This window comes from Trematomus bernacchii, unplaced genomic scaffold, assembly GCF_902827165.1.
Source record: "Trematomus bernacchii unplaced genomic scaffold, fTreBer1.1, whole genome shotgun sequence".
Lineage (NCBI taxonomy): Eukaryota > Metazoa > Chordata > Actinopteri > Perciformes > Nototheniidae > Trematomus > Trematomus bernacchii.
The window spans coordinates 549,068-574,129 of record NW_022987784.1 but is presented as its reverse complement, the minus strand read 5'-3'; the positions used below and the strand labels follow the sequence as shown (position 1 = coordinate 574,129).

General features: G+C 39.4%; 1 protein-coding gene across 2 annotated transcripts in view; it reads left to right on the top strand.

Moving 5' to 3' along the window:
• Positions 1 to 24,277, top strand: part of slc6a13 (solute carrier family 6 member 13) — a 47,570-nt gene extending 23,293 nt beyond the window's left edge. Inside the window, exons 2-15 of one of the 2 annotated variants that reach the window (XM_034149440.1) lie at positions 5,159 to 5,368; positions 5,924 to 6,058; positions 15,432 to 15,572; positions 16,320 to 16,401; positions 16,649 to 16,781; positions 17,165 to 17,299; positions 18,787 to 18,890; positions 19,106 to 19,230; positions 19,437 to 19,549; positions 19,794 to 19,931; positions 20,651 to 20,753; positions 21,095 to 21,195; positions 21,462 to 21,632; positions 22,482 to 22,646. In XM_034149440.1, the coding sequence (XP_034005331.1) occupies positions 5,164 to 5,368; positions 5,924 to 6,058; positions 15,432 to 15,572; positions 16,320 to 16,401; positions 16,649 to 16,781; positions 17,165 to 17,299; positions 18,787 to 18,890; positions 19,106 to 19,230; positions 19,437 to 19,549; positions 19,794 to 19,931; positions 20,651 to 20,753; positions 21,095 to 21,195; positions 21,462 to 21,632; positions 22,482 to 22,646 (1,851 nt within the window). In that variant the 5' untranslated portion in view covers positions 5,159 to 5,163. Of the gene's footprint in view, positions 1 to 5,158; positions 5,369 to 5,923; positions 6,059 to 15,431; positions 15,573 to 16,319; positions 16,402 to 16,648; positions 16,782 to 17,164; positions 17,300 to 18,786; positions 18,891 to 19,105; positions 19,231 to 19,436; positions 19,550 to 19,793; positions 19,932 to 20,650; positions 20,754 to 21,094; positions 21,196 to 21,461; positions 21,633 to 22,481 lie in introns of those variants that run through there. The other variant, XM_034149438.1, reaches the window with a different exon arrangement.
• The last annotated feature ends 785 nt before the right edge of the window (positions 24,278 to 25,062 follow it).

Below are 25,062 nucleotides of genomic sequence, written 5' to 3'. Positions count from 1 at the left end.
ACAAAATGAACATTTGGATTGTTGAGCTCCTGCTCACACACGATCTTCAAAAACACACAAGATTTTAATTTGAATAAGTTAATTTATAGAAAAAAGGGACTAAATATTTGAAGACACTTGTTTTTGTAATTCCTCTGTAACTGAATAAACAGATATGTTGTTCAGTCTAAACTGCCACAAATCTAATGTCAAGCCGACAGCTTTCTTTTTATAGAAAGCTAACGTTACCGTGTCTTGAATTATAATTTGACTTAAGGTGGGGGATGGGGAGTTTACAAAAAAAAGGCCTCACCCTGAAAGATTTCAGACAGGAAAAGCAGAAGCACATCACTCCCCCACCTCCATAAAGACCCTCTGGATTGTGACCTTCTAACAAACGCCATGAACCGGGTCACTCTGGACCCCTGCTGTGGGAAAATGTTCTGAATGGGCTCCTGGGTCTGTGGGGGGAATAAAGACTCCTTTCCGGGGGCTGAATTAAGGATGTTTTTGGAGCAGGAGCTTCATGAAGCAGGAGTGATGTTTTAATTACACTCAGGCAGGAAAGATCACTGAAATTTGGGAGAATTTTTTTGCAATTTTGGTACACACATTTGAGTTTACATGCTTTGCAAATGATGCTTTTCTGTCTATCTCAGAAACAGATTAGATCATCGCACATTTGGATACACATGTGCATGCCTGTGATATATAATCTAAGGGGCCACCTAAACACAAGTGTGACCAGCCTCCCCTCCATTCTCCCGGGTTGCTCTCTGGGCAGAAAGGCCCTGGGAGAATGTGTGTGTCAAAAGGTTACGCAATCAGCCCACCATGCTGAGACAGCACAGACCTCTAGTGTGCTGTGGGGAGTGAGTGTGTGTGTTTGTGTGTGGGGTGTCTGAATGGAATTGGATAGAGGAAGGGGGGGAGTCTTTGGAGAGGGAAAATCTCACTGCACGGGCTGCACTAGTTTCTCAGATCTCCGCCCCTCCATGAATGTTATATAGTGAAACCTAAAACGCCAGCAGGCCCGTATTTGGTGGCCCACTCTTTCCTTGAGGGTGTCATTATGAAAGGTGAGTGCATTTGAATATCAATTATGTGACATAGATAGAAGTTAAAACTACTTTTGAGATACAATGGATATATTCATAGACATCCTACATTGTTATTTAATTGTTTATTTATTGGCTCAATGGAAGCTGTTGTTTGAAACTTGTCATTTTGAGTTTTCCTGAGAAAAAAACAATGCATAATTTTGTCCTGCTAAGGAAAGGCATGCAGTATTAAAACATAACCGATGTTCTCCAGAGCAGAAACTGTATGCACGAGAATCAACACTTTCATAACTTTGTTTTCATATTGAGCAAATGTGTATGCAGCACAGTCCATTCCATGCTGAGATCATGGTGTCCAGTGCTGTTATTAGAAAGCAGATTGAATGTGTTGTTGATCCTCATTTTTGCATTGTTGCATTCAGATTAATTACATATCAGAGAATATGGCTTCGACTGAGCTTTATCATGTGAAATGTGGATGTTGTTTTGCAATCTAAATGTTTCCTTGAACATTAATAGCTCACCAATTAAGACACGTTACAACATTTTCGGCAGGAAATTCAAACGGATAATTGAAGAAAAGGTCTATATATTAACATAAAATCAACATTTAAGACAATATGCATGACATTTTCTTCACAATGTATGCCATTCCCCTTGTTTTGTGTGTTTTTCACCAACCAAATGTATCATTTTAAACCCTTATGTAGATTCAACATCAAATGCTGCAGTCTTTGTTGCGTACAGATAGACATGAGACATTGAACCCAACCAACCTTAACTGATTGAGTTATGCATTAGCCTGTTTTATACAACTCTCGTAGCCTCAGGGTACGGGATATTGTGAATGTGTAACTCTGAGCTGCACATGATTACAAGGAGCCATTATTTCTCACCCCAATGACTTTTAATGTCTAACTAGTCTATCTGTTTAATATTTTGTGGCTTTCCACTTTCACCTCAATATCAGTGTGGACTCTACTTATCTCACTTAAGGTCACTCACTAGGGTAAAGTAGAGATGTACACATATTTGGATTACTACCAATAAGAACAAAAGACGGTACCACAAGTAGTTTACATTGACAATTAATCAACTGGCTATAAGAGAAAAAGAAGTCGCTTGCAATGACCCACAGAGAACGATAAAGGCACTTCTCTGTGATTGGTCTCTCTTGTCCCATGCTACACGCTTCTACTACTTTCATTTGAGCTGGTTGCTTTTCTGTAATCTTGCTGACAAACAAACCAAACCAAAAAAAATATAACCTCCTTGGTGATTGTAATCATCACCAACCTCATTAGTTCCCTGCAGCTCTACAAAGTGTCAGAGGCTCTTTCAGCCAGATTGCTTTGTTTTTACGGCCCACATTTTTACTGTTCTGGTTCACTGTCACAACTCGTATTACCTTTCTTTTAAGACACCAAAGACAGTTGTTGATGAGCAAACAAAGAAATCGAATGAACTCACAATTCTCTATCTGTTCATGCACCAGTCGTGCAAATAGTGCACCATTTGGCAGCTTAAGAGCGGCATGACCGGCTTTTTCATTAGAGATTAACCTAAAGGCTTTTTTGAGTTTATTGTTGAAGTCATGTTGAACCTTTGAGAGGAACTCTACCAAACCCTATGTTAACAGGTTTTGGAGGGTACTACATATGTGGAATAAGTGGCATATAGGCCTTGTGTGACTCCACAGGAGTGCTAAATTGCCTTAAGTGGCAAATAGTAACATCCTCATCTCTGCTTGAGGCTAGAAACTGGAGGCTACTAACAGGATAACACATCAAAATCTCTAACAAAACTGTCAGCAGCCATGTGGCATGATGGGTAATGGAGGCACCAGGTTTTGGCAGGAAGAAAATGGCATGGAATAAAGAAAGACTGTCCATTGTGCGCCGGGCAATGTTAAAGAAGTTTAAGGCTAAATCTGTGTTTCAAGGGCCATTGGTTTATTAGAATAAAAACTGAGCTCTCAATGTCCAGTTAAGTCAGCCACACATTCATTCAATCCTTCAATAGGTCAGTCTGTCAGTCACTCACTCTGCCAGTCACTTGCTCAGTCAGTCCACAGCTTCTCAGAGAGAGGTTAAGTTGGCACTGTTTCCTGGGATAAAGCTCTTCTGTTTCTTGATGAGGTCATTCTCAATCTTTGCATATTTTCTCACACGGTGCCTCTCCTGTGACTATTCTATTAGCATATATGTATGAAAATGATTTCAGCCTGACTATGTTACTATAAATAGTGCTCATATTAAGTCTCACCTATTTAAAAAGGACTGTTTGAAGTGAGGCATTTGGCCTGTGTGCTGAGCTTCCCAGCATTCACAAAGAAACTGTGAAAAAGTGAGGTAAACTGTGATCTGGCTGCGAGACCAGTGAGGATTCTCATTTGCCAGCACAGAGCGGAGAGCGGTGGGGCTCCTTGGGCTTTTGTTGCCCCAAGACTTCATTCCCACCAAGTACCTCCAGAAAACAAGGGGCTCTATTTTTACCTCCGGCCACAATTTGGCTTCAGTGCTGGAGATTTTTGGCTCTTAAGAGGGGTCCAACCTCCAACCTCCAACCTAATGCACACAGCACACACAGAGTCACACTTGTGCTCCACCTCTGCTCTTTGCCAGGAGGATCACATTCCTTAAGGTGGCTTCAAACAAGACTGTTGTCTTCAGAACTAAACTCCAAAGAAGACAGCTTTATTGGTCCCGTGAGACAAAGGTCGCGCAACATATGCAAAGCATTAGTTTGTGTGCATGTCTGAAAGATAAAGAAAGGTTCATGCCCATATGTATTCTTGTAAATGAATTAGTTTGAGCACGTTTCCTGCAGACTGACAACCAATCCATTTGAATTGGGACTGCAACAGCCATCATGCCTGTGAGAGAGCTAAAAGGGTGACAGAGGGGCTGGTGAGGGGCCTGTTAATGCAAGCTGACAGGAGTGAGCACAGTCAGTGAGTTGTCTGTTTCCTCCACAGAGAGAAATTATTTCAGCAACACTGGCCCCAAAACAGGGTCTGGCCGAGGGCTCGACTAACTTCTAACGTTGTCACGTAACATCAAGCCATTACTGACCTCATCCAACACAGGAAGAGTAGTGACAGGAAGAGTAGTGACATAAATAAAACATTAGATCTTGTAAACAAAAACAGGCATATTTGGCACATCACATACACGATGGGAATTCTCCTTAAGAACTAGCCAAGGTCCTGAAAATCCTCCTTCTCACTCCAGGTCTTTCACTTAATCTTCAAATAGGTCCCTATTTATATTTATTGACCCGGTAGGACCAATTAAAGAAAACTGTAAAGCTTCTCGAGGACTATTGTGACATTTGAAGCTGGTTCTGTTTTCCTATATTAGTCAATAAGGGGATTTCATTTCTTGGGTTTTATGTTTTTCAGTTCTGAGAGTATGCATGACTGGTAGCTGCATTTTAAATTAGCTGGAGCCTTATAATAGGATGCACATTTAGGCTCACTGAGCAAATTGAGCTTATTCAAATTATTTTGGATGATGAAGTCTAAAAAACATGTCATAAACATTTTTTCCCATAACCCATTGCCTACTTTTTCATGACTTGCTTTGTGTGAACTGTGACAAAAGAGGTATTCTAAAACGAACATGTCAGCTGAATCATATTGGGATGATATGGTCAGATCACATTATCCTTTGAGAAAGGTATCAAGATGTAAATATTAAAGCAATTTTGCATTATAAACAAACACAATTAGTTACTTAAGTTCTTGTTTTACACAAGTATAGAGCTTTAACTGATGTGAATAGTGATGACACTGAACCGTCATAATTTTGATTCTGGTTTTTCAGATTTTGCTCACATTTACCATATTTAAAGATGTCTTCAGATGACATGATCACCAGTTATGGAATTCAATTATTTGCTATTTAGATAAATAGTAACTTTTTGAAATAAATAAATTACAAACAGCGCTTTAGAACTTCTACTATGAGATTGTGTCCTTAATTATTTGTCAAAGGAATTTCAATTGAAAACAAGGAATCAGTTATGCCTCTGAGATATATGAAATAATGATAATGCCATTTGCAACATTACTTCTTTGTAATTTTCTTTTCCACTCTTTCCCTTTCTTCCCACAGGGGACATGGAGGACACAGAGGACATGTCCAAAGTGGAGCCCTCCAATGGGCTCAGCAGGCCCCTGGACATCGTGCCCAGCACAGAGGATAAGTTAATAGAGAGGGGTCAGTGGAGCAACAAGATCGAGTTTGTTCTGTCAGTGGCCGGAGAAATTATTGGCCTGGGGAATGTCTGGCGTTTCCCCTATCTATGTTACAAGAATGGAGGAGGTGAGTGCTCAAATACTTCTCTCTGGCATGTTTAACACAAAAGCTTTCGTATTCAGTCATACATATCTTGATTTACTCCAAACTTCTTCCAGAAGTTCCAACTTTGCACTGATTGCAATTGTAAAGCAGCACAATTAAGCTTCTGATTAAAAATAAGAGATTTAAGTTAGGAGGAGGTAATACACACGCTAATATATAATCTATTCCAAGGAGATTCATTGATCAATGAGGGTCATAGTTCACAGAAAAGAGCCAGACTCATTTGAGAAACTAGTTAGCTTAGGTGTGGCTAATGGCTGATAAGAGAGAGCTCACTGACAAAAAATAAACAATAAAAACATGGTTCATTAATGTCCAAGAGACAGTAAAAGTGTGTAACTCTCTTGTTAACCACATGAATGATTTCAGATTCATAATATTTTGACAACTGTTATGTTTAAATGTTCTCTTTACAATACTTTAAATTAATGCATCAGTATCTTCTACTCTACATGGTTTGAGAGCATATTAAAGGTATTAGAGTGAACTGTTCCTTAAATCTATGTGCTTATACAGGGGCCTTCTTCATCCCATACCTCATCTTCCTGTTTGCTTGTGGGATCCCGGTCTTCTTCCTGGAGACGTCTCTGGGTCAGTTCACCAGTGAGGGAGGAGTCACCTGCTGGAGGAAAATCTGCCCGTTATTTGAAGGTACCCATTTTATTAAGAAATATAATTAAATGGATGTTTAATGTTGTCGAAACACTTTATAGCTTTACAGCATGCACTTCCAACAATTATTTTACTTGGCGGAAGCATCCATCTTCATGATGATTAGAACGTTAAAGGTACTGTAGGGTAGGTAAGAATGGAGAAACCAGCTTGAGTGCGCTAGAATTTGAAAGTACACAGCCGAAAAAAATCTGCCCCTTCCTTCAGACTTCCTTACAGAGCCCCTCCTCCAACACACACGAACGTGCACATGACCAATGAGGGCACGAGATAAGTTTGTGCACAGATGGAAGGCTGACAGGCAGGTAGGCCATCCAGTTATTTTAGCCGGGCCGGCTCAAATGATTGGTCGTGCTTTTTACAGCGCCACGGCTTCCATAGGTGACATTTTTTTATGTATTTATTGTCAAAGCATTTCATGTATTCATTGCTATCGGGATGTTGAGAGCATTCCATGGAATATAACAAAAGGTGTTTCTGAAGTGAATTACCTACCCTACCTTTAAAATGTAATGATCTAATGATCCCAGTATGCATTTTATTCTGAAACAATGAGTTTCTTGTGCACCACACTTGTGACAACATCTATACATATTCAAAACAATGTCGGATTGGAGAGGAATTTCAGATATGTTAGGGTCTGTGTGCTCATATCCTTTTCAGTGTACATGTAGTGCGTTGCGGTTGGCTTTAGCGTATCATAGATGGTTTTCTTGTATTTCTTGCCCTTTTAACAAATAGCCTAACTATGCACAGACATCAATAATACCACATTTTGGTAGCAATATTTGTTGATCACCCTGCTGAAAAAACCAGCTAAGACCAACAAGGCTGGTCAGGCTGGTAAACCAGCCTGACCAGCCAGTCAATATTAGGCTGGATTAGTTTGCTGGTTAAGAGGGGTTTTGGACACTTTAGCTGGTCAGGATAGCTGGTTTGGTCACAGTGGTTTAGCTGGTCACCATTAGCTGGTCGGGATAGCTGGTTTAGCTGGTAAAAGCTGGTGGTCACAGTGGTCTAGCTGGTCAGGATAGCTGGTTTGGTCACAGTGGTCTAGCTGGTCACCATTAGCTGGTCGGGATAGCTGGTTTAGCTGGTAAAAGCTGGTGGTCACAGTGGTCTAGTAGCTGGTCACCATTAGCTGGTCAGGATAGCTGGTTTAGCTGGTAAAAGCTGGTGGTCAGTGTTCTAGCTGGTCACCATGAGCTGGTCAGACTTGTATGATCTTGAGTAGAACTTTAGCTGGGATTACTTGATGGCAGTGTTGTAGTCAAGTCACCAATTCACGAGTCCAAGTCACTCTCGAGTCACCACTCTTCGAGTCCGAGTCCAAGTCCGAGTCACCAAGGGAGAGTCGTAGTCGAGTCCGAGTCCGAGTCACCCAAGGAGTGTCCGAGTCGAGTCCGAGTCAGCATTACCTGTGTTCGAGTCCGAGTCCAAGTCCGAGTCACCCAAGGAGTGTCCGAGTTGAGTCCGAGTCCGAGTCATCATTACCTGTGTTCGTGTTCGAGTCCGAGTCCAAGTCAGCGTACGCGATAATTCACGAGTCCGAGTCCGAGTCCAAGTCATTGTGCGCGAGAATTCACGAGTCCAAGTCCGAGTCGCGTCAATCAGTGCGCGAGTCCGAGTCGAGTCACGAGTCCCGAAAATCGGCACTCAAGTCCGAGTCCAGGACTCGAGTACTCCATCTCTGCTTGATGGTTAAGCTGGTCATATGTGATGATGAAACACTCTCACCCAATTGCAGTAGCTCAATCTATCATTTCAGATCAGAGCACCTACCTTACCAGAAAGGTACCAGAATGTATAGAATGTATTGTCTGTAAATAAATACTCATACATCAAATGATTAGAAGCAGGAAGAAAATGTATAACACACAATGAACATTAACACAAATTTGAAAACATTTTCAAAACACCCATTACTTCATATTTGTAAGCAGTTTCCTTCAACTGTTTCTTTCCGCTTTTCACAAGGTCCTGTATTTTTTGTGAAATGTAGTAACCGGCCAACTTTTCCCTCTCGGTCATCTCCACGTTTTGTGAATTCAGCCATCCTCTGAAGCACTCTTGAAAAGAGAAAGGAAAAACAGATTAACTTTTAGATTTGTGTTATGATTACTTAACCTCTTAAACCCTGAGCCTGTTTTTCAGGTCTCAGGCTCGAAAATGACATTCCCAGAACAAATTACCATATCTTCCCTTCTAAAAGGGTTAAAGTAATAATCTTTATTCTCAAAATAATGATAAACCTGTGAGTTGGATGTAGAAAAGTCAGAATCAATATAGATGTATATATATATAGGTAAGACAGCTTTTATGTGCGCAGCTCCACTTGCTTGGAACAATCTTCAGCAAGAATTGAAATTGAGCAATCTCATTCCTCTGCATGTTTTTAAAGCTAGGCTAAATGAAATGCTCGTTGATACTATGGGTACTTGTAAATGTCTATAACTATGTAAATGTATCCTGTAAATATAATGTATGATGTCCTTTATTGTTTTATGTTTCATGTGGAACCTATATGCTGCAGGTCTCCCTTGAAAAAGAGATCTATGATCTCAATGGGACCAATCTGGTTAAATAAAGGTTTGAAATGAAATGAAATGACATTGGAATGATTTCAAACCTGTTTTTATGTATCCTAATAATTATAAAGGTGTGCCTTGGAAAAGGCCCAAAATTGTGCACACAAAACATATTTTTGGCTGCCCGGGCATAAGGAAGTAGCTCTACTTATGAAATCTCTGTTAGTTTAAACTCCCACTTCACTACTTTACATTCAAAACAAATAGCTTATAAAATGTGGCACGGCATTATTGATAAAGCTACATATTAGTCTATAAAATAGTTACATCATACTTATCTTAACCAGCAACACCAATAAAATACTGCTTCACACAAATGCATCGCAAATAATCATCAGTTTTTATTCAATGCATATAGAGGCAACTGAACCACACATCAACATTTCATCCATGCATTTCTTCACTTGTCAGTTGTTGTTCAAGCTCTCAAACAAACAAGCGGGCAGTACATCACATTGGCTCTTTTTGCTGCTACTTTGACAACATGGTTGCAACCGGTTTTGTTTTCGTGCTGTTGATGCCAATTTTCATTTTTTTAGAAAGTGAGTTGATGATTTCATAAACTAAGAGTGAGGTACATTTTTGCCTCGCAAATTTTCCATCCAAATGAAGCAACATTTCTAAATCATTTTCAGACAAATTTGACTACACATGTTAGTGTTGTTAGATCTTATTGTCTTATATTTTTGTACAGCACTTTGAATTGCTTTGTGTTGAAAGGTGCTATATAAATGCCTAGTGATGACTCAAAATCTACTAGGATTAATAAATGTCCAAAGTGTCTATTACGTTAGTAGGAAATCCAACCTAGAGCAATTGAGCATTGGAATAGAACATGTTGTTTCATACGGCCCAATGAGAACAAACACGAGGCAGAATCTTAACAGGAAAGTGTAAAAACATGTTGAATCATTAAACATCTGATAGAACAAGAACAAGACACAACTAGTTAAGGAGGGGCAGCTTGGGCGTATTGTTGTACATAGCCGTGGGAACATGTTTCAAATGGGGGGTGCTGTGGGGATGACACCAGGGCCGGTTCTGACCAATTTGCTGCCCTAGGCAAGATTTGTGCTGGTTCATTTATATCTTATTTTACCAGTTAACATTTATTTATTTATCCATATTTTTTAATCTCTCCAGTTTTAAAGGATATTGTTGGTTTACTGTCCTATAGTATACATTGGAATGATTTCAAACCTGTTTTTATTTATCCTAATAATTATAAAGGTGTGCCTTGGAAATATTTGTTTACATAAATTGTGATAAAACCGTTTGAGACACACTGAGATAACTTAGACTAAAGTGAACTATCTAAACACTCAGAGTCCTTTACCTCACTGAGCCTCTCAGGGCAAATGGAAAATGTAACCGGGGTGAAAAGGGTGTTATCTTTACTTAATTATGAATGTGAACATCAAGGCCGAAAATAAGTTTTTTTTGTATTATATTTGTATTATATTTCCATTTAATCTTGTGGACGTGCAGATTCCCTGTCCTCCATCAGGGGGTGCTGCAGCACCCTCAGCACCCCTACTTACCACGCCCTGTATGAAAAGGTTCAACTATGCACACAGTGACTCATCATCTCGGCTCGCGCAGCACGCTCACAGGCATAGATTGTGCAATAAAGTATTGCGCACCTTGGAGGTGCAGTGCAGGCATATTGTTATTCAAGAGATGAGTTGTTCTTTTGGAAAACATGTTTTTCTTTTCAATAATACTCATTACATTGACACATGCATTATTTGTGATTAAAATAATGGTTGTTGGTAATGTATTAGCGACCCCCACAGATGTATGATTTCATTGCGTCCGTGGGAGCTCAGACCCCTCCTTATGGGAGCTCAGCTCCCATTGGCTCCCACATAACTCGAACCCTGGTGCAATGTCCTGTTCAGATGACGTCAAACCCAACGGGATGCCATAAATAAACTACACAGAATCACACTACACACCTACGCAATGATTACATTCAGGCAAACTGTAGAATACAACCTCTTTGGACAATTTATAGACTTATTGAAAACAAGCTACAAAATGTAATACCTTGGAAAATGCCGTTTAATACTTTTTAATAGCCTTAATTTTCGCTAAATTGATTTATCAACTTTTAATACTTTTTAAGGACCCGCGGACACCCTGCTACAGTATGATAGATATATTACTTTACACCCGGAAGTATGTATTGTCATTCTTATTGTCGATAAATTGAGGGATATACGCTATATTTTGTTAACACCAGTATGTACTTTATACATCCACCTCGAGTGTTTGTCTCTGCACCGGAAATAATTTAATTTTAAAGTCCAACCGCATATTATATAAACTATATCAGCGCCACACCTGCGTAACACATGGTGCCTCTTGTCTGAACAATCTATTCTTGTCGACTTGCAGCCTAAATACAAAGATAACTCCACTCTCCTACCACTGCTTACCTCTAATGAGCCTTGGTAGAACCAGTGTCCGAGTCATAGGGTCCAGAACTGACTGAAGACATGTGGAACAGAGTACATGCATGGTTCCATGTACAGGGAACTGGAACTTTGAACAGGTGTTTTCATCTTTTCTGCCTGAAGATTCACAAGTTCTTGATCAGGTGTTTGATGTGGGCTGGCATGATCCTTTCTGCAGCGATGAATAAAGAAAACAAAGAAAACATTTTTAATAATAGTAATGATGGTAACAACAATAATATTAGTATAACTATTTATAGCACTTACACAATTGCAAAGTGATTCTCCCAACAAAAATAAAGAACAAAACAATACCAACAATACAAAAACAAATGATTATAGGAATGTTAAGAGACAAAGAAATTATAAACATTCTGATAGGCCGACTACAAAAGGTAGACTCAATGCTCTTGATGACATCAATGCGCAGTCCCAATAGATGCTGTTGTATAAAAATAAATAGATTTCTTCTATTTTGTGTTGGATGATTTGTTTTATTGATTGCTGATGGATGTATATATATATATATAGGGTTTATTGAACAGCAGTAAAGCATTAAAGGTAGGGTAGGTAATTAAAAAATCTGCCACTTCCTTACAGAGCCCCTCCTCCAACACACACGAACCCGCACATGACCAATGAGGGCACGAGATAAGTTTGTGCACAGATGGAAGGCTGACAGGCAGGTAGGCCATCCAGTTATTTTAGCCGGGCCGGCTAAAATGATTGGTCGTACTTTTTACAGTATTACGGCTTCCACAGATGACATTTTTTTATGGATTTTTTGTCAAAGCACTTAAGATATTCATTCCTATCGGGATGTTAAGAGCATTCCATGGAATATAACAAAAAGTGTATCTAGCCGGTTTCTCAAACTTACCTACCCTACCTTTAAGTTGCTAAATTAACGTACACTGAACTGTAAAACAACTTACCACTATTTAGGAAAGGCTCTGATCAGGAGGGTTGACTAGTAGGACAGCAAAGAGGTGGAGGAGGTCTATGTACAACCATTGGTAGATGTTACACCTGAAAGAAAGATAAGGAAATAAAAGAAGACAGGAGTACAAACATCCTCTTAAAGGTGGAGTAGATAAGTTTGAGAAACCGGCTCGAGATACACTTTTTGTTATATTCCATGGAATGCTCTTAACATCCCGATAGCAATGAAAATCTTAAGTGCTTTGACAAAAAATCCATAAAAGAATGTCATCTGTGGAAGCTGTGGTGCTGTAAAAAGCACGACCAATCATCTGAGCCGGCCCGGCTAAAGTAACTGGATGGCTTACCTGCCTGTCAGCCTTCCATCTGTGCACAAACTTATCTCGTGCCCTCATTAGTCATGTGCGCGTTCGTGTGTGTTGGAGAAGGGGCTCTGTAAGGAAGTGGCAGATTTTTTCCGGCTGTGTATTTTCAAATTCTAGCGCACTCGAGCTGGTTTCTCCAAAATTACCTACCCCACCTTTAAGTAAAAGACCAAATCATGTCAAGCTTTAACCTGAGCCTGTTTTTTCAGTCTTTACAATGAAATGTTGGAAAATACCTTCTAAAGGCTCAATTCAAACTCAATACCATAAATAACTGGGTACCAAAGTGCTTTACCTGATAGAACACGTTCCACATGGAGCAGCAACCATCCGGCTCGGCCTTTTGCTGCATATCATCTCCTCCCTCTCCACTGTTTCCATTAGATCTCTACTGTCCAATAAAACTGAAATTCCCCAAAAAATCATATTAAAAAAGTTAAAAACAATAACTTGCTTTTGGCATTGAAATGGATTAGAATCTCACCATTTTCCTGGATGTCAGGAAGGCCAGGAAGTCATTCCCTTCAAGTCCGCAACCAGTCATAGGAGTTCAAATGCAAAGCCTGAACGATGACAAGAGCGGGAGACTTACATTTTCCAATTATATTTTTAATTAATACCAGAGCAGTGTGTACATAGGCCCTGTACGACATGCAGAGAACAGATCAAATCCCCTGACAGACTCACACACTTTGGTGATATCCTCTTCTGATAATGTTTCTTTTTTTTAGCAGTAAAGTAACATTACTCAGAGTATATGTCAGACCCAACTCAATTACAGTATGTTTTGCATCTCCTCAACAATGGTCTGTATCATTGAGTAGAAAAAAACTGTCCCTACAATTTCAGGTAGATTAACACACATTTGTAAGAAAAGTTTACAATGAAGCACAAAAACCCTCTTTGTATTAAGCGAGCTGCCACAGAAAGTACAGCTTAACATGCTAACCTTTGGTGGAGAGCTACAGTTAGCTAACTTCATGTTCAACACAACACCTCTAATGGCATTACATTGACGATTTTAAACAAAACGTAACTCTCTCAACTTGTAAGATAACGTTAAGTTAACTTACAACTTATAGCTGCATCACGTTTTTCAGGGGAAACACAAACTGGAGAAAACGTTAGCTGCTAACCGTTGTTAGCTAAGACAGCTAGCCTCCTAGCAAACGTAAGGTTAAGTTAACATTAACGTAACGTTGTAAGAAAGCAAAACGAACCTTCGAGAAAGCTTTTACTCTCAGACTTGGTGAAATTGTGTAGTGTTGCTTACCTCCAGAAGGACTTTTAGCGCGTTTCCCAGTAGACAGAGCTGTCAGAGCGGTGCCTCTCAGAAGAGCAGCCGCTGGGCGGAGTCACAGAAACGTTCAACTGATCTTCACTCCTCGACCGTTACGGGCCGTCTCCACAGCAGCGTTAAAAAATCTTGAAACGCTTCTGCCCATTCACTTTGAATGGGGTGACGTCACTTTCTCTCACTTTTTGCCGAAATGGATTGTGGGCAGGCGAGCGGAGATTTTCAGGATTTTGAGGATTCAAAGTTGAACAATGTTCAACTTTTGAGGCTGAGGTGGAAGCGTCAGCCAATCAAATCCCGTGTACGCAAATCTGACAGTTCAAGCTCTAGCCAATCAAACGGCGTGTATGCTGGGAGAGACATACCGCAGGTCATTTCCTCATATTCCAAAAAATGGAGGAGAAATTAGCGGTAGCGAATCAATCACCCGGTGCTTTATGACCAGACCTACCGGGATATAAACCGGAGGAGCCAGGCATGGAGGGAGGTGGCAGAGACAGTGGTAGGTTTTCGCCTGTTTTGGGGAGTTTATATCCAGTTTACTTCGGGCTTTTTGGCTTCGTATGTCGCGGGCGGGAGATTCATGTGATTGGTTGCTCGCAAAAAATCCTCAAGCTTCAGATACGCCCACCTCCAAGATTTTTTTAACGCTGCTCTGGAGACGGTCCGTTACGGTACGTCTACACAGCAGCGTTAAAAAAATCTTGAAACGCTTCTGCCCATTCACTTTGAATGGGGTGACGTCACTTTCCCTCACTTTTCGCCGAAATGCATTGTGGGCAGGCGAGCGGAGATTTTCAGGATTTTGAGGATTCAAAGTTGAACAATGTTCAACTTTTGAGGCTGAGGTGGAAGCGTCAGCCAATCAAATCCCGTGTACGCAAATCTGACCGTTCAAGCTCTAGCCAATCAAACGGCGTGTATGCTGGGAGAGACATACCGCAGGTCATTTCCTCATATTCCAAAAAATGGAGGAGAAATGAGCGGTAGCGAATCAATCACCCGGTGCTTTATGACCAGACCTACCGGGATATAAACCGCAATGCAATCCCTCCCCGTCGAGGCAAGCACTGTAATTCTCTCCGGTTAAGTTTCAGTTTCAGTTTCTTTCGCCGGTCAAGATGTCCGTTAAAGTTTAAATCTTCCGGACAAAATTAGAAAAGTGCCGGTCAAAGGTCTTCTTTGTTATTTATTGAGCTTTAAAACAAATGAATAACGACTCTATATAATAAAAGTGACGAAAACAAACAAACGTTCCGGGAGGGGACCAAGGGATTAAACATGAGAGGGGGGCAAATTAGTAGTTGAGGCGATATATTTATTGTAGCATGGGCGTCACTTTGTTAGACAAAGTGGTGGGGACAATTTCTAGAGATTTAACATCAGCATAGCAGAAGACACAATACACCCCTCCCCATGGTATTGAAACTCGAGCACCTGCATGAAAAATCAATCCATAGACCTCTGGACCCCCTATGTGTTTTTAAAATAATGAACACTCAACCATTTTGGCATGCCAGAAAGCTGTATTGGACATCTAAACTACATGTAAAAATATTGTTTACTGGTTCAGGTTGGTTGTATGTTAGACTTCTTGTAAAAGTGTGTTATTTTGCTTGACTAAATGCTGTAATCGCTGAGCATCTTTTTTCAGTTTACTTGAAAAGTTGATTCATAAACTTGATGTTTTGTTTGTTCCAGGTGTGGGTTATGCCACCCAGGTGATTGTTGGCCTGCTTAACATCTACTACATTGTGGTGTTAGCCTGGGCCCTCTTTTACCTGTCCAATTCCTTCACCTGGGATCTGCCCTGGGCCTCCTGCAACAATACCTGGAACACAGGTGAGCCACAGCAAAACACCTGCTCCTGCTCGACTGTGACAAACACATTAATCAGGTGTAGCCATGTCTCTATCTGTGTATGCTTTATGGAGGGTTGAATACATATTCTAACCATATGTGATGGATCGGTGATCTGTCTTTCCAACACATAGACCAACTAACAGACTACATCTTAACAACAATGGATTGCCATGACATTAAAAGAATGAATACTAATTCCTTGTCTTTTCCTCTTGAGCCATCATAAAGTTGATGTTTTTAAATGTTATTGGATGGGTTGTCAGGAGGACCTTTAATTCCCTTTCAGGATGAATTGTAATAACTTTGATGATTTCCTGACTTTTCATCTAGTGCAATACTTCAGGTCAAATGTTGTATTCGCCCAATACGTTGGATTATGAACAACTACTGTACCTTAAAAGCGAATGGCTATTCCATAAACTCCAGCTTTACTTTTTGTAGTGCAAGCTAGCATATGTTAGCATGATAACACCTCAAGCTAAGATTGTAAACAGTCGGTAAATTACAGCACATCAACATGGCTATACATTTTTAGTGGCGTTCCCCTTCACCATTCAATTAATGCATAGTTTAATTTCATTTTATATGGAGTGACTGTTCATGCACCATTTCGCTCCTTCGCCTCAGAGGTGGCATTGTTTCGGTTGCCTGTGTGTAACTTGGAAACAGACGAGCTTGGATTTCTTCACAGCATTGAATGTCTTTCTGTCTTTCTTTTCATTCAAGATTCTTGTATGGCATTTCAGAGGGGGAATAGCTCCATCAATCACCATGAGAACATCACCTCTCCTGTCATTGAGTTCTGGGAGTAAGTGCCTCTTTTTTTGTTGGTCTTGTCCTCAAATGGCCTTATGGTGCCAAGGAGTTCACAAGTATTTAACTTTAGCAATTTATCCTTCAATTACATCCTGTTTTTTTAAATGTACGACTGTTAGACTAGATACAACAATAACAACCGGTTCCAAAGTATTGTAATTTTACTACAAGGACTTTTGAATTGCTAATTTCTAGGACAAGAGGAAAATACTTAATGTTTGTCTGTGTGTGTGCCCCAGGCGAAGGGTGCTGAGAATCTCCTCAGGTATTCATGATATTGGCTCTCTGAATGGGGACCTGGTTATCTGTCTGGCCGTAGCGTGGGTCATCTGCTACTTCTGCATCTGGAAGGGAGTCAAGTCTACTGGCAAGGTAAAACCTCTCATCAATATATAATAGCTAAATATTCACATAGGAAAAAGAGAGTATTAGTAGACAGTAGCTTATTCTGTGGTAGGATCCTTAAATCAGCTTTTTATGCAGGAAGTGTTGGGTTGATTCAAGTTGCAGAAGGAATTAATAATGCACCAATTGGGCAGCTAGAGTTATCAGTTTAAGACACACCCTTAACAACTAAAAATCCAACATACCAAACATAAATGGTAAAGCTTCAACTTGTGCAAACACTTTTTAAACATTGTCACATATAAACATCATTTACATTTAGTATAAAACATTATCTGAGAAGGAAGAATGTCGTTTTGTATACGTCTTGTAGGCATGTCTGAATAAAACATGTTGCTATGTCCCTGCAGGTGGTTTACTTCACAGCCACTTTCCCTTATGCCATGCTGGTGGTCCTGCTGATCAGAGGGGTCACGCTGCCAGGAGCTTCCATAGGAATCTCCTACTACCTCTACCCCGACCTGGAACGTCTGTCTGACCCACAGGTAGGGAATGTAATTTCAGACATACATAAATGAACGTTCACTCTAACACATGCAGATCTGACTGAAGAAGACGATGATCTCATTTAAATAAGCATTTCAATGCTTTCCGAAATAAGTGTATGCCCTAATCTTAAAATTGGTAAAAACTGTTAGAGTATTGCCTTGAGAAAAACAGCTCTACATATCAAATCTACACATCGCATTTTTACGAACTTGAGTTACTAAAATGTTTCAGAGAAAGACAAACTAACTCGTCATCCCACACTCCCTAAAGATTACGCTCTGCTATCAGGATTGCAATATCAACCTAAATTGTCCAAACAACATTAGTGTTGTGTTCATAGCTTGTTTCGAAGCTTCTTCCTAGGGGGAACAAAATCAGATATTGCAGGTTTATTGACACAGGATGTGAATCCTGTCTCGGACGTCTTACTTACTGCTCTCGCACTGAACACAAACCAAGCTTACTTTAAGCAGGTTAACAAACAACACTGCCGCCAATTTGTCTAGAGCGGACAATGTCATTTAATAATGTGTCCAGCAGATTGCCAAGGACTTATCACTGCTGAGGGAAAGAGAAAGGATTTAGAAAGGGGCTGCTAACAGGGACTTTACAATTTCTTCTTTCCTTGCCGCGAGATTGCAACCAGTGTGAACATTTAAAAGAGGGGCCCTCTTAAGTCCCTCTCAGGACTCAGGGGATGAATACAAGTTCTGTGTGTGCAGGCCAAGACAATCTAGGCTGGTGCAGTTTGTGCTTTGGGACTACCTGCCTTTGTGTCGTGTTGTGTCCAGAACTTGTGTTGTTGGTTGGACCACCAGTCAATCGGATCTTCAGTTCTGGCTGCTAACTATCTAAAACATGCCCCAGTGCCCCGGGAGCACTCTGCCAGAATTGCAAGCATAAAGACAAACCTCATTTGAATTTTGAAGTGAGAGTAAGTGTTAAAAGAGGGTGGAAAGTGCTTCACTTTATGCCTCGGGGCGACGGAGATGGATAAAAACGTTGCTGTGTGGGTGGGAGGGTAAAGAGTTTTGACATTTGATAGATGCTTTGTGAGTTTTCTACAAGATGAGAAGGTATGATTGGAGATAACTCTTAAAATATGACAAGTACATGGAGGCTGTCTGAGATAACACTTTATGTAGTAATTGTTTTGAATCTTTTCCCCTTTATATTACATTCCTTATGATTCTGTTTGTCTGAGCTCATAAAGCCGTGACAACTAATTTATAAGGAAGCTGGTCTGGTAACAGAGACACGAATACAGTCAGTCTGAATACATGTACAGTGTTTCTTAAAACTAAACATTTACAAGTTGGCTCTTATACTTTCAGCATTAAATGTTATCTAAGGGACATTTCAAAGTCAACAAAGCCACAAAACTAAAACATTAAATGTTTTGCCAGGCATTGAATTGTCATAAAGTGTGGATACTTCCCCTTTTTTCACCGTTTCATTTATCTTGTTTCTCTTCTGTCCTTAGGTATGGTTGGATGCTGGAACTCAGATCTTCTTCTCGTATGCCATCTGCCTGGGTTGTCTCACTGCCCTGGGAAGCTACAACAAATACAACAACAACTGCTACAGGTAAGGACTGAAATCATAATGCACTAACAATTCTATCAACTGCCCAACAATACTTCTCTATTCTGTCATCACAGTGAAATGTAACCTGTTTTTCATCCTTATACTGCCATTATTGCACAGTTGACAATATGATTGGTATCATTCTGGTACCATTCTTAAGCCTTTACCACATGCAGTTTCTAATCATAACATGTCCCTCTGTGTGTTATGTGCAGGGATTGCCTGTCCCTCTGTTTCCTGAACAGTGGCACCAGTTTTATAGCAGGGTTTGCCATCTTCTCCATCCTGGGCTTTATGTCCTATGAGCAGAACGTGCCAATCTCAGAAGTTGCTGAATCTGGTTGGTTATTATTTTTACTGTATTAGGTACTACTTTAATAAATTATTTAAAAAGATACGAGTCATAATTCCTTTTCCTCAGCCTCTCAATGGCCTCAATGGTTTCATGATATTGATGATATACTTTCATAGCATTCCATTGAGCATGTATGACCAATTATAGTTATTTAAATCTCATCTTTTACATTTTAAATCTGTCTAACTCAGGTCCAGGTTTGGCCTTCATAGCCTATCCTCGTGCTGTGTCCATGATGCCTTATCCTCCTCTGTGGGCCTGCTGCTTCTTCATTATGATTGTCTTTCTGGGACTGGACAGTCAAGTGAGTCCGACATATGCTCCTCACACACAACAGAGATAACAGAGATAGCTACATTTCACTATTTCTATTGTAAACATAATTCTTGCAAAACAGCATTGAATATTTATAAAGGCCAATTTGCACAGATCTCTTTAAATGTTGTTTTCTTGTAAATGTTTTGGGTAAGTCAGCAACACACATGTAAAAACAAACATATATAGACTCATATATACAAATATCTACTTCTTGTGTCTTTCCTGATCAGTTTGTGTGTGTGGAGAGCCTGGTGACAGCCATGGTGGACATGTATCCCTCCACCTTCCGGCGTAAGAACCGCAGGGAGCTCTTCATCCTGGCAGTGGCTGTGGTGTCCTTCCTCCTGGGGCTCATCATGCTGACAGAGGTTTGGGACTTTTGTGTTATTATTTTAACATAACGAGATTACACATTAAGTTTGTTATCTTGCCAATAGGAGACAAGAGAAGGTGTAAACCCCTAGTTTGTGTGCAAAACCAATTTATTTCAAACCGGATTTCAGAATAAGCATTCAGACATTTAGTGTTTCTGCACGACGCTTCACTTCATTCTTCATCTCCCGGGCTGTATTGGGGTAATAAGCAGAACAGTGGGGAGCCTCCAGTGCAGTTAGGCCGAGGGCAGTTGCACCACAATCTGTATTTTTCAAAGTAATATTGGGCAATCATAGTAAAGATACATAAAAAAAAAAATGCTATAAGAATATAAATAAGATAATAAATGCTGACTTGGTTGCACTGGTGGCATCTTAAAAGCCTTTTCTTTCACACTTAGGTAAATACTTTCTTGTCTTTGCAATTCATAAAACAAACCAAACTCATTTTAAAAACCAAACTGCCTATTTCTACTTATTACAGTTTCCTTTAAACCCTCATTTTATGTAGACAGCAGAGCCTTTCCTCCTGTCAAACCAAGTGTTACTATAAGTGTGTATTGTTTCAGTATTTTCATCACAACAATAGAACTGCCAATTTACGCTTTGCAGAAATGTCTTCAAGTACAAAATGGATGATTGGCCTGCATAGTATACAGAGTCAGTCTTTCTTGTATACTTATAGGGTTATTAACCCATGTCTGTCTCCACAGGGTGGCATGTACATCTTCCAGCTCTTTGACTACTACGCAGCCAGTGGGATGTGCCTGCTCTTCGTGGCTATGTTTGAGACTGTTTGCATTGCTTGGATTTATGGTGAGTGTGTTAGGCAGGCTATTTGGGAATGCATAAAGGGGGAATTTGAAAGACAAAGGCTTTATTCTCACAAGGCTCTATTCATCCCAGTAAACAGTGCCCTCTACATTCAGCCAATCACGACCAATCTACTTTCTTCCTCACATTGGAGCCTGAGAGTATTTCACATGTTAGTTTTTGTTAGCTGGTTTATTTGGGGAATAATAAGAATCCCAATTAAGTAGACTTCTTTATTAAGCAGTCGTCATGACATGTATTGTGTCTTATTACCTTTCTGCTGCAGATGATTGTTTGATATTGATGTAATTGTATGCGTTTGCTTTATCTCCCCCTGATCACAGGGGCTGACCGTTTCTACGACAACATTGAGGACATGATTGGTTACCGGCCCAGCCCTGTCATTAAATACTGCTGGCTTTATTTCACCCCTGCAACTTGCTTTGTGGGTCTCATTCATTTTCAATATGCATGCTTTCACACTTCTCTCTTAAAGCACGAGCAGCCTCTGCTGGCCAACCTGGAAAATACCATTTTAATTTGCAAAATATCACAAATGATTTGATAAAGCTATCAGAGAAGGCATTGAAGTTAAGATGAATGGTTATTATCAGTGATTTTGTATTTATTTAGTAGTATTTTAAATATCAGTAGTGTTGTATCAACATGCATCCATACAGAAGCGTGAAATCTCTCTGTTTCTGTTTTCAGGGAACCTTTGCTTTCGCCTTGATCAAGTACTCACCTCTGAAGTACAACAATGAATACGTATACCCATGGTGGGGCAATGGGATAGGCTGGGTCCTGGCTCTATCCTCCATGCTGTGTATTCCTGTGTGGATTGCAGTGAAACTGTACAAAACCCCTGGAACCCTGAGAGAGGTACGTTTTTCTATCTAAAAACTGCATTTCCTTGGTGCAAATAAAAAAGACTAAACAGAGAAACGAAAAATAGGATTACAGATAATTGGGATTGTGTTAAAGCTGCTCTCATAATTTAGTTTCTGTATTGGCAATGGATCACATGATAATGTGTTTGTAAAATGGGTTGCTCTTAGTAACAAATCCACAGAGATGATCACCCAATACTGCAGCTCTTCCAAGGAGCATTTAATCATCATAGCTTATTGCTTTGCTTTCATAGCTTTACGGTCGGGTTCAGCCTCACTGCTCTCTTTCTTTCACTGTAAACACTACCAGCCCAGCACAAAATGGCACATAAACAAAGATAGCAGTGGAGTGGATAGGTGGAGACCCAAACAGAGATCAAAGCAGGGGGAATATTGGACTTTTGTTGGGAGGACAAAGATTGGTACTTCCTGGATAAGCAAATATGTAACTGTTTGCTTCCCCATTAACCTTAACAACTTTATAAAGGTTATACTGTGTCAATATTGTGTTTGGAGCCAGTTTCCCTTTTGATAAATACAAGTCATTAGAGTCATGAACTGTTTGTTTTTTAAGCAACAATTATTAGTCTAGTGATCAGGGACTTTGCCAAATAGCCACAATGCTCCTGGTTAAAAGTGTGTATGCTTCCATGTATTGCATAACTGATCTTGAATAATCTCTTCGATATTGTAAATAATAACAGTTTAATGAGAATGATTGATGTTGGTTACTATATATTGCAGTTAATATGTGGTTTTAAAATGAATAGTCATTGTTTTTTCAAACGCATCACTGACATATAGCAAGTTTTCCTACATTGTATACATCTTCTGTGCACAGCGCCTCGTTTTCTTGACAACTCCTTCCATCGACTTACCGAAGTCGAAGAAGGAGCAGGCGAGGCTGCTGGCCATCTTCGCAGCGGACGGCGACAGCCTCCATCAGAAATCACCTCCCACCAAGGAAGGATACTTCCCCGTTGATGAAAAGGAGTCAAACTGCTAGAGACATGAGGTTTGGTTTCAGAGCCTTGAATGGGGTCAAAGGTCATTCCTTAGCCTTGACACTCTGTCTGGCCCCATCCCAACTTCCCTTCAATACCTCACCAGACACAGCGCAGACTTTAAGAGTCACCTGACCTGTTACTGCTGATCTGCTGCTGGAGCTTTTCTCCTTTGTTAACAGCATGTCAGCATTCTTACTTAAAGAGTAACAATTATTTGGGTACCATCTTGTTGCCAGTAGCAGAGTCATATTTACACTTGAAAATTGCAGCCATTGTTGTTTCACAGTGGCTAAGAATTTACATTGATTGTGTTTGCTTTCTGAGGAAGCCTTTTTTATGTTTAGCTTGTTTGACATTCCAGTTACTTTATTGATTATACCAGCTATCTGTTGCGGAGGTGTCACACGAATAAAAGCTGTGTGTTTGAATGAACTTCTGCATATAGAGTGCAAGCGTGTTTCATCCATAGATTAAATAAAGCTGACAGCTCTGTTTTTACTCTATAAAAAGATTGTTATCATCTCAGGATGTTACATATTTTAATTAAAAAACAAAATCATGCTAATAATAACCAATACTTGAGAAAGCAAGGACATGAAATGTATATTTAGTAGAATTCAACTAATCTTTGCTGTTCAATATGTTTATATTTCTGGTGCAGAACAATGCAGATTTGCATGAATGTTACATGCTTTTTTTCAATATTCAGATTTTTGACATGATTTTAATTTAGTCACTTTTGCCTTATCTCTAATGCATTGAATTGTTTGAACTTAAAATGTGAAGTGCCTGGAGTTGACAGCTGTGCTGCTAATAATATGAACAAAGCACGCTGAGGAGGGTTTTATTCCAAAATGAACATCTCTCTTGTCTTCTCTTTTTCTGCTGTAATGAACCTCTGCATGTGTTTTTTTAGATATTGGAATGAGTATATGATCATGTGCTGCCAATAGGGACTACTTTTACATATATAACTTTTATATACTATGATAAATGATTTTTTATGAATTAATAAAAAACACTTTAATTAAAATATACATTTAAATATATGTATGTATTTTTTGGGACATGGAGTTTGTTATTCAATTCATGCATGATCTTAAATCCTCCTAATATCTCACTTGCTATCAGGTAATATTTTAAAGTATTAGGGGTTTTAGGATACCGTTGTGGAAATGACACTGCTGTTTAAGAAAATGTATTGTTTTACAAACTTTAGATTTAAAGCACAACACATTAAACACATTACTAATTTGCACCATGTATAAAATAAATAAAATAGATATATATTTGAACTTTAGGCAGTTGTGGTGATTGAACAACATTTAAAAGTCTAATGTTTCTTAGAGCCTTTATTCCATTAAAAAAAGGATTTGAAGTATTGTGAGTTTTGCCATCTTAGTGTAATGTATGTTCCATAATGACATACTTTCAATGATTATGGTAGACATGTATAACACAAAAAGTGTAGACAAAACTATGCTGTACACACAATGATGTATGTCTGGACTTGATTTTCATTTGAAATGTTGATGTAAACTTGTTAGAGTCATATATTCATCGGCAGGCTGTGTGTCATTAGCAGGGTTCTTGAATAAAGTAGGACAAATGTTTTCCAAGACAAAACAAATCTGTTGCTTTTAAAGAGGTTATTTATATCCAGTAGTGCTGGGAAATCAGCTTTGAGCTGTCATGTTTTCACATCTCAAGGTGCGGAAATCTCTGGAAAGATTGTGAATTGCTCGGCGTATTCCCTTTTAATCTTCTGACAAGATTCAGTAGTGGCGATGAAATAGAATGTATGTCTCAATTTAACATTTAGTGAAGTATTATAAGCAGAATTCTGGAGTGAAACACTGTGCTTCTGAGAATCAATCATTTGATGTAATAACAGGCAAGACTGTTGCTAAACTAAAATATTAAAAGTTAATGACTTTGTGCACTATTGAATTTAAGATTCAAAAGCCTCAACTACTATTACCAGACTTTCATCAACATTAAACTCTATTTAGTTTAAGTTACACATTTTGATAATTAGGAAGTATATTAAGGACTAATTATTAAATATTTCCTTCAAGAAAGTCAACTATTTAGAAAGTAAATCCACCTACATGGTATGAAAAACTATGCTAATCTCGGTGCTGTTTGATGTTTTCACTGTCATCACAATACAAAAGGATTTAAGGAGGTGTGGATGTTTGTGCTGCAACTCCCTGAGGACAAGATTTCTTCAGCAAGATGACAACAATACAGCAGCCTCCAAAACAAAAGGCAACATGTGGAGGGCCTCTTGTGGGATGAGCAGCTCCGAAAAGTTGAATACTGTTATATTGAATTGTTTCTTGGCTGTTTTTAGATTACAAACAAGAAGAATGATTAAAACTTGTTTTTTTCTGAAAACGTTGCAGTAAAAAA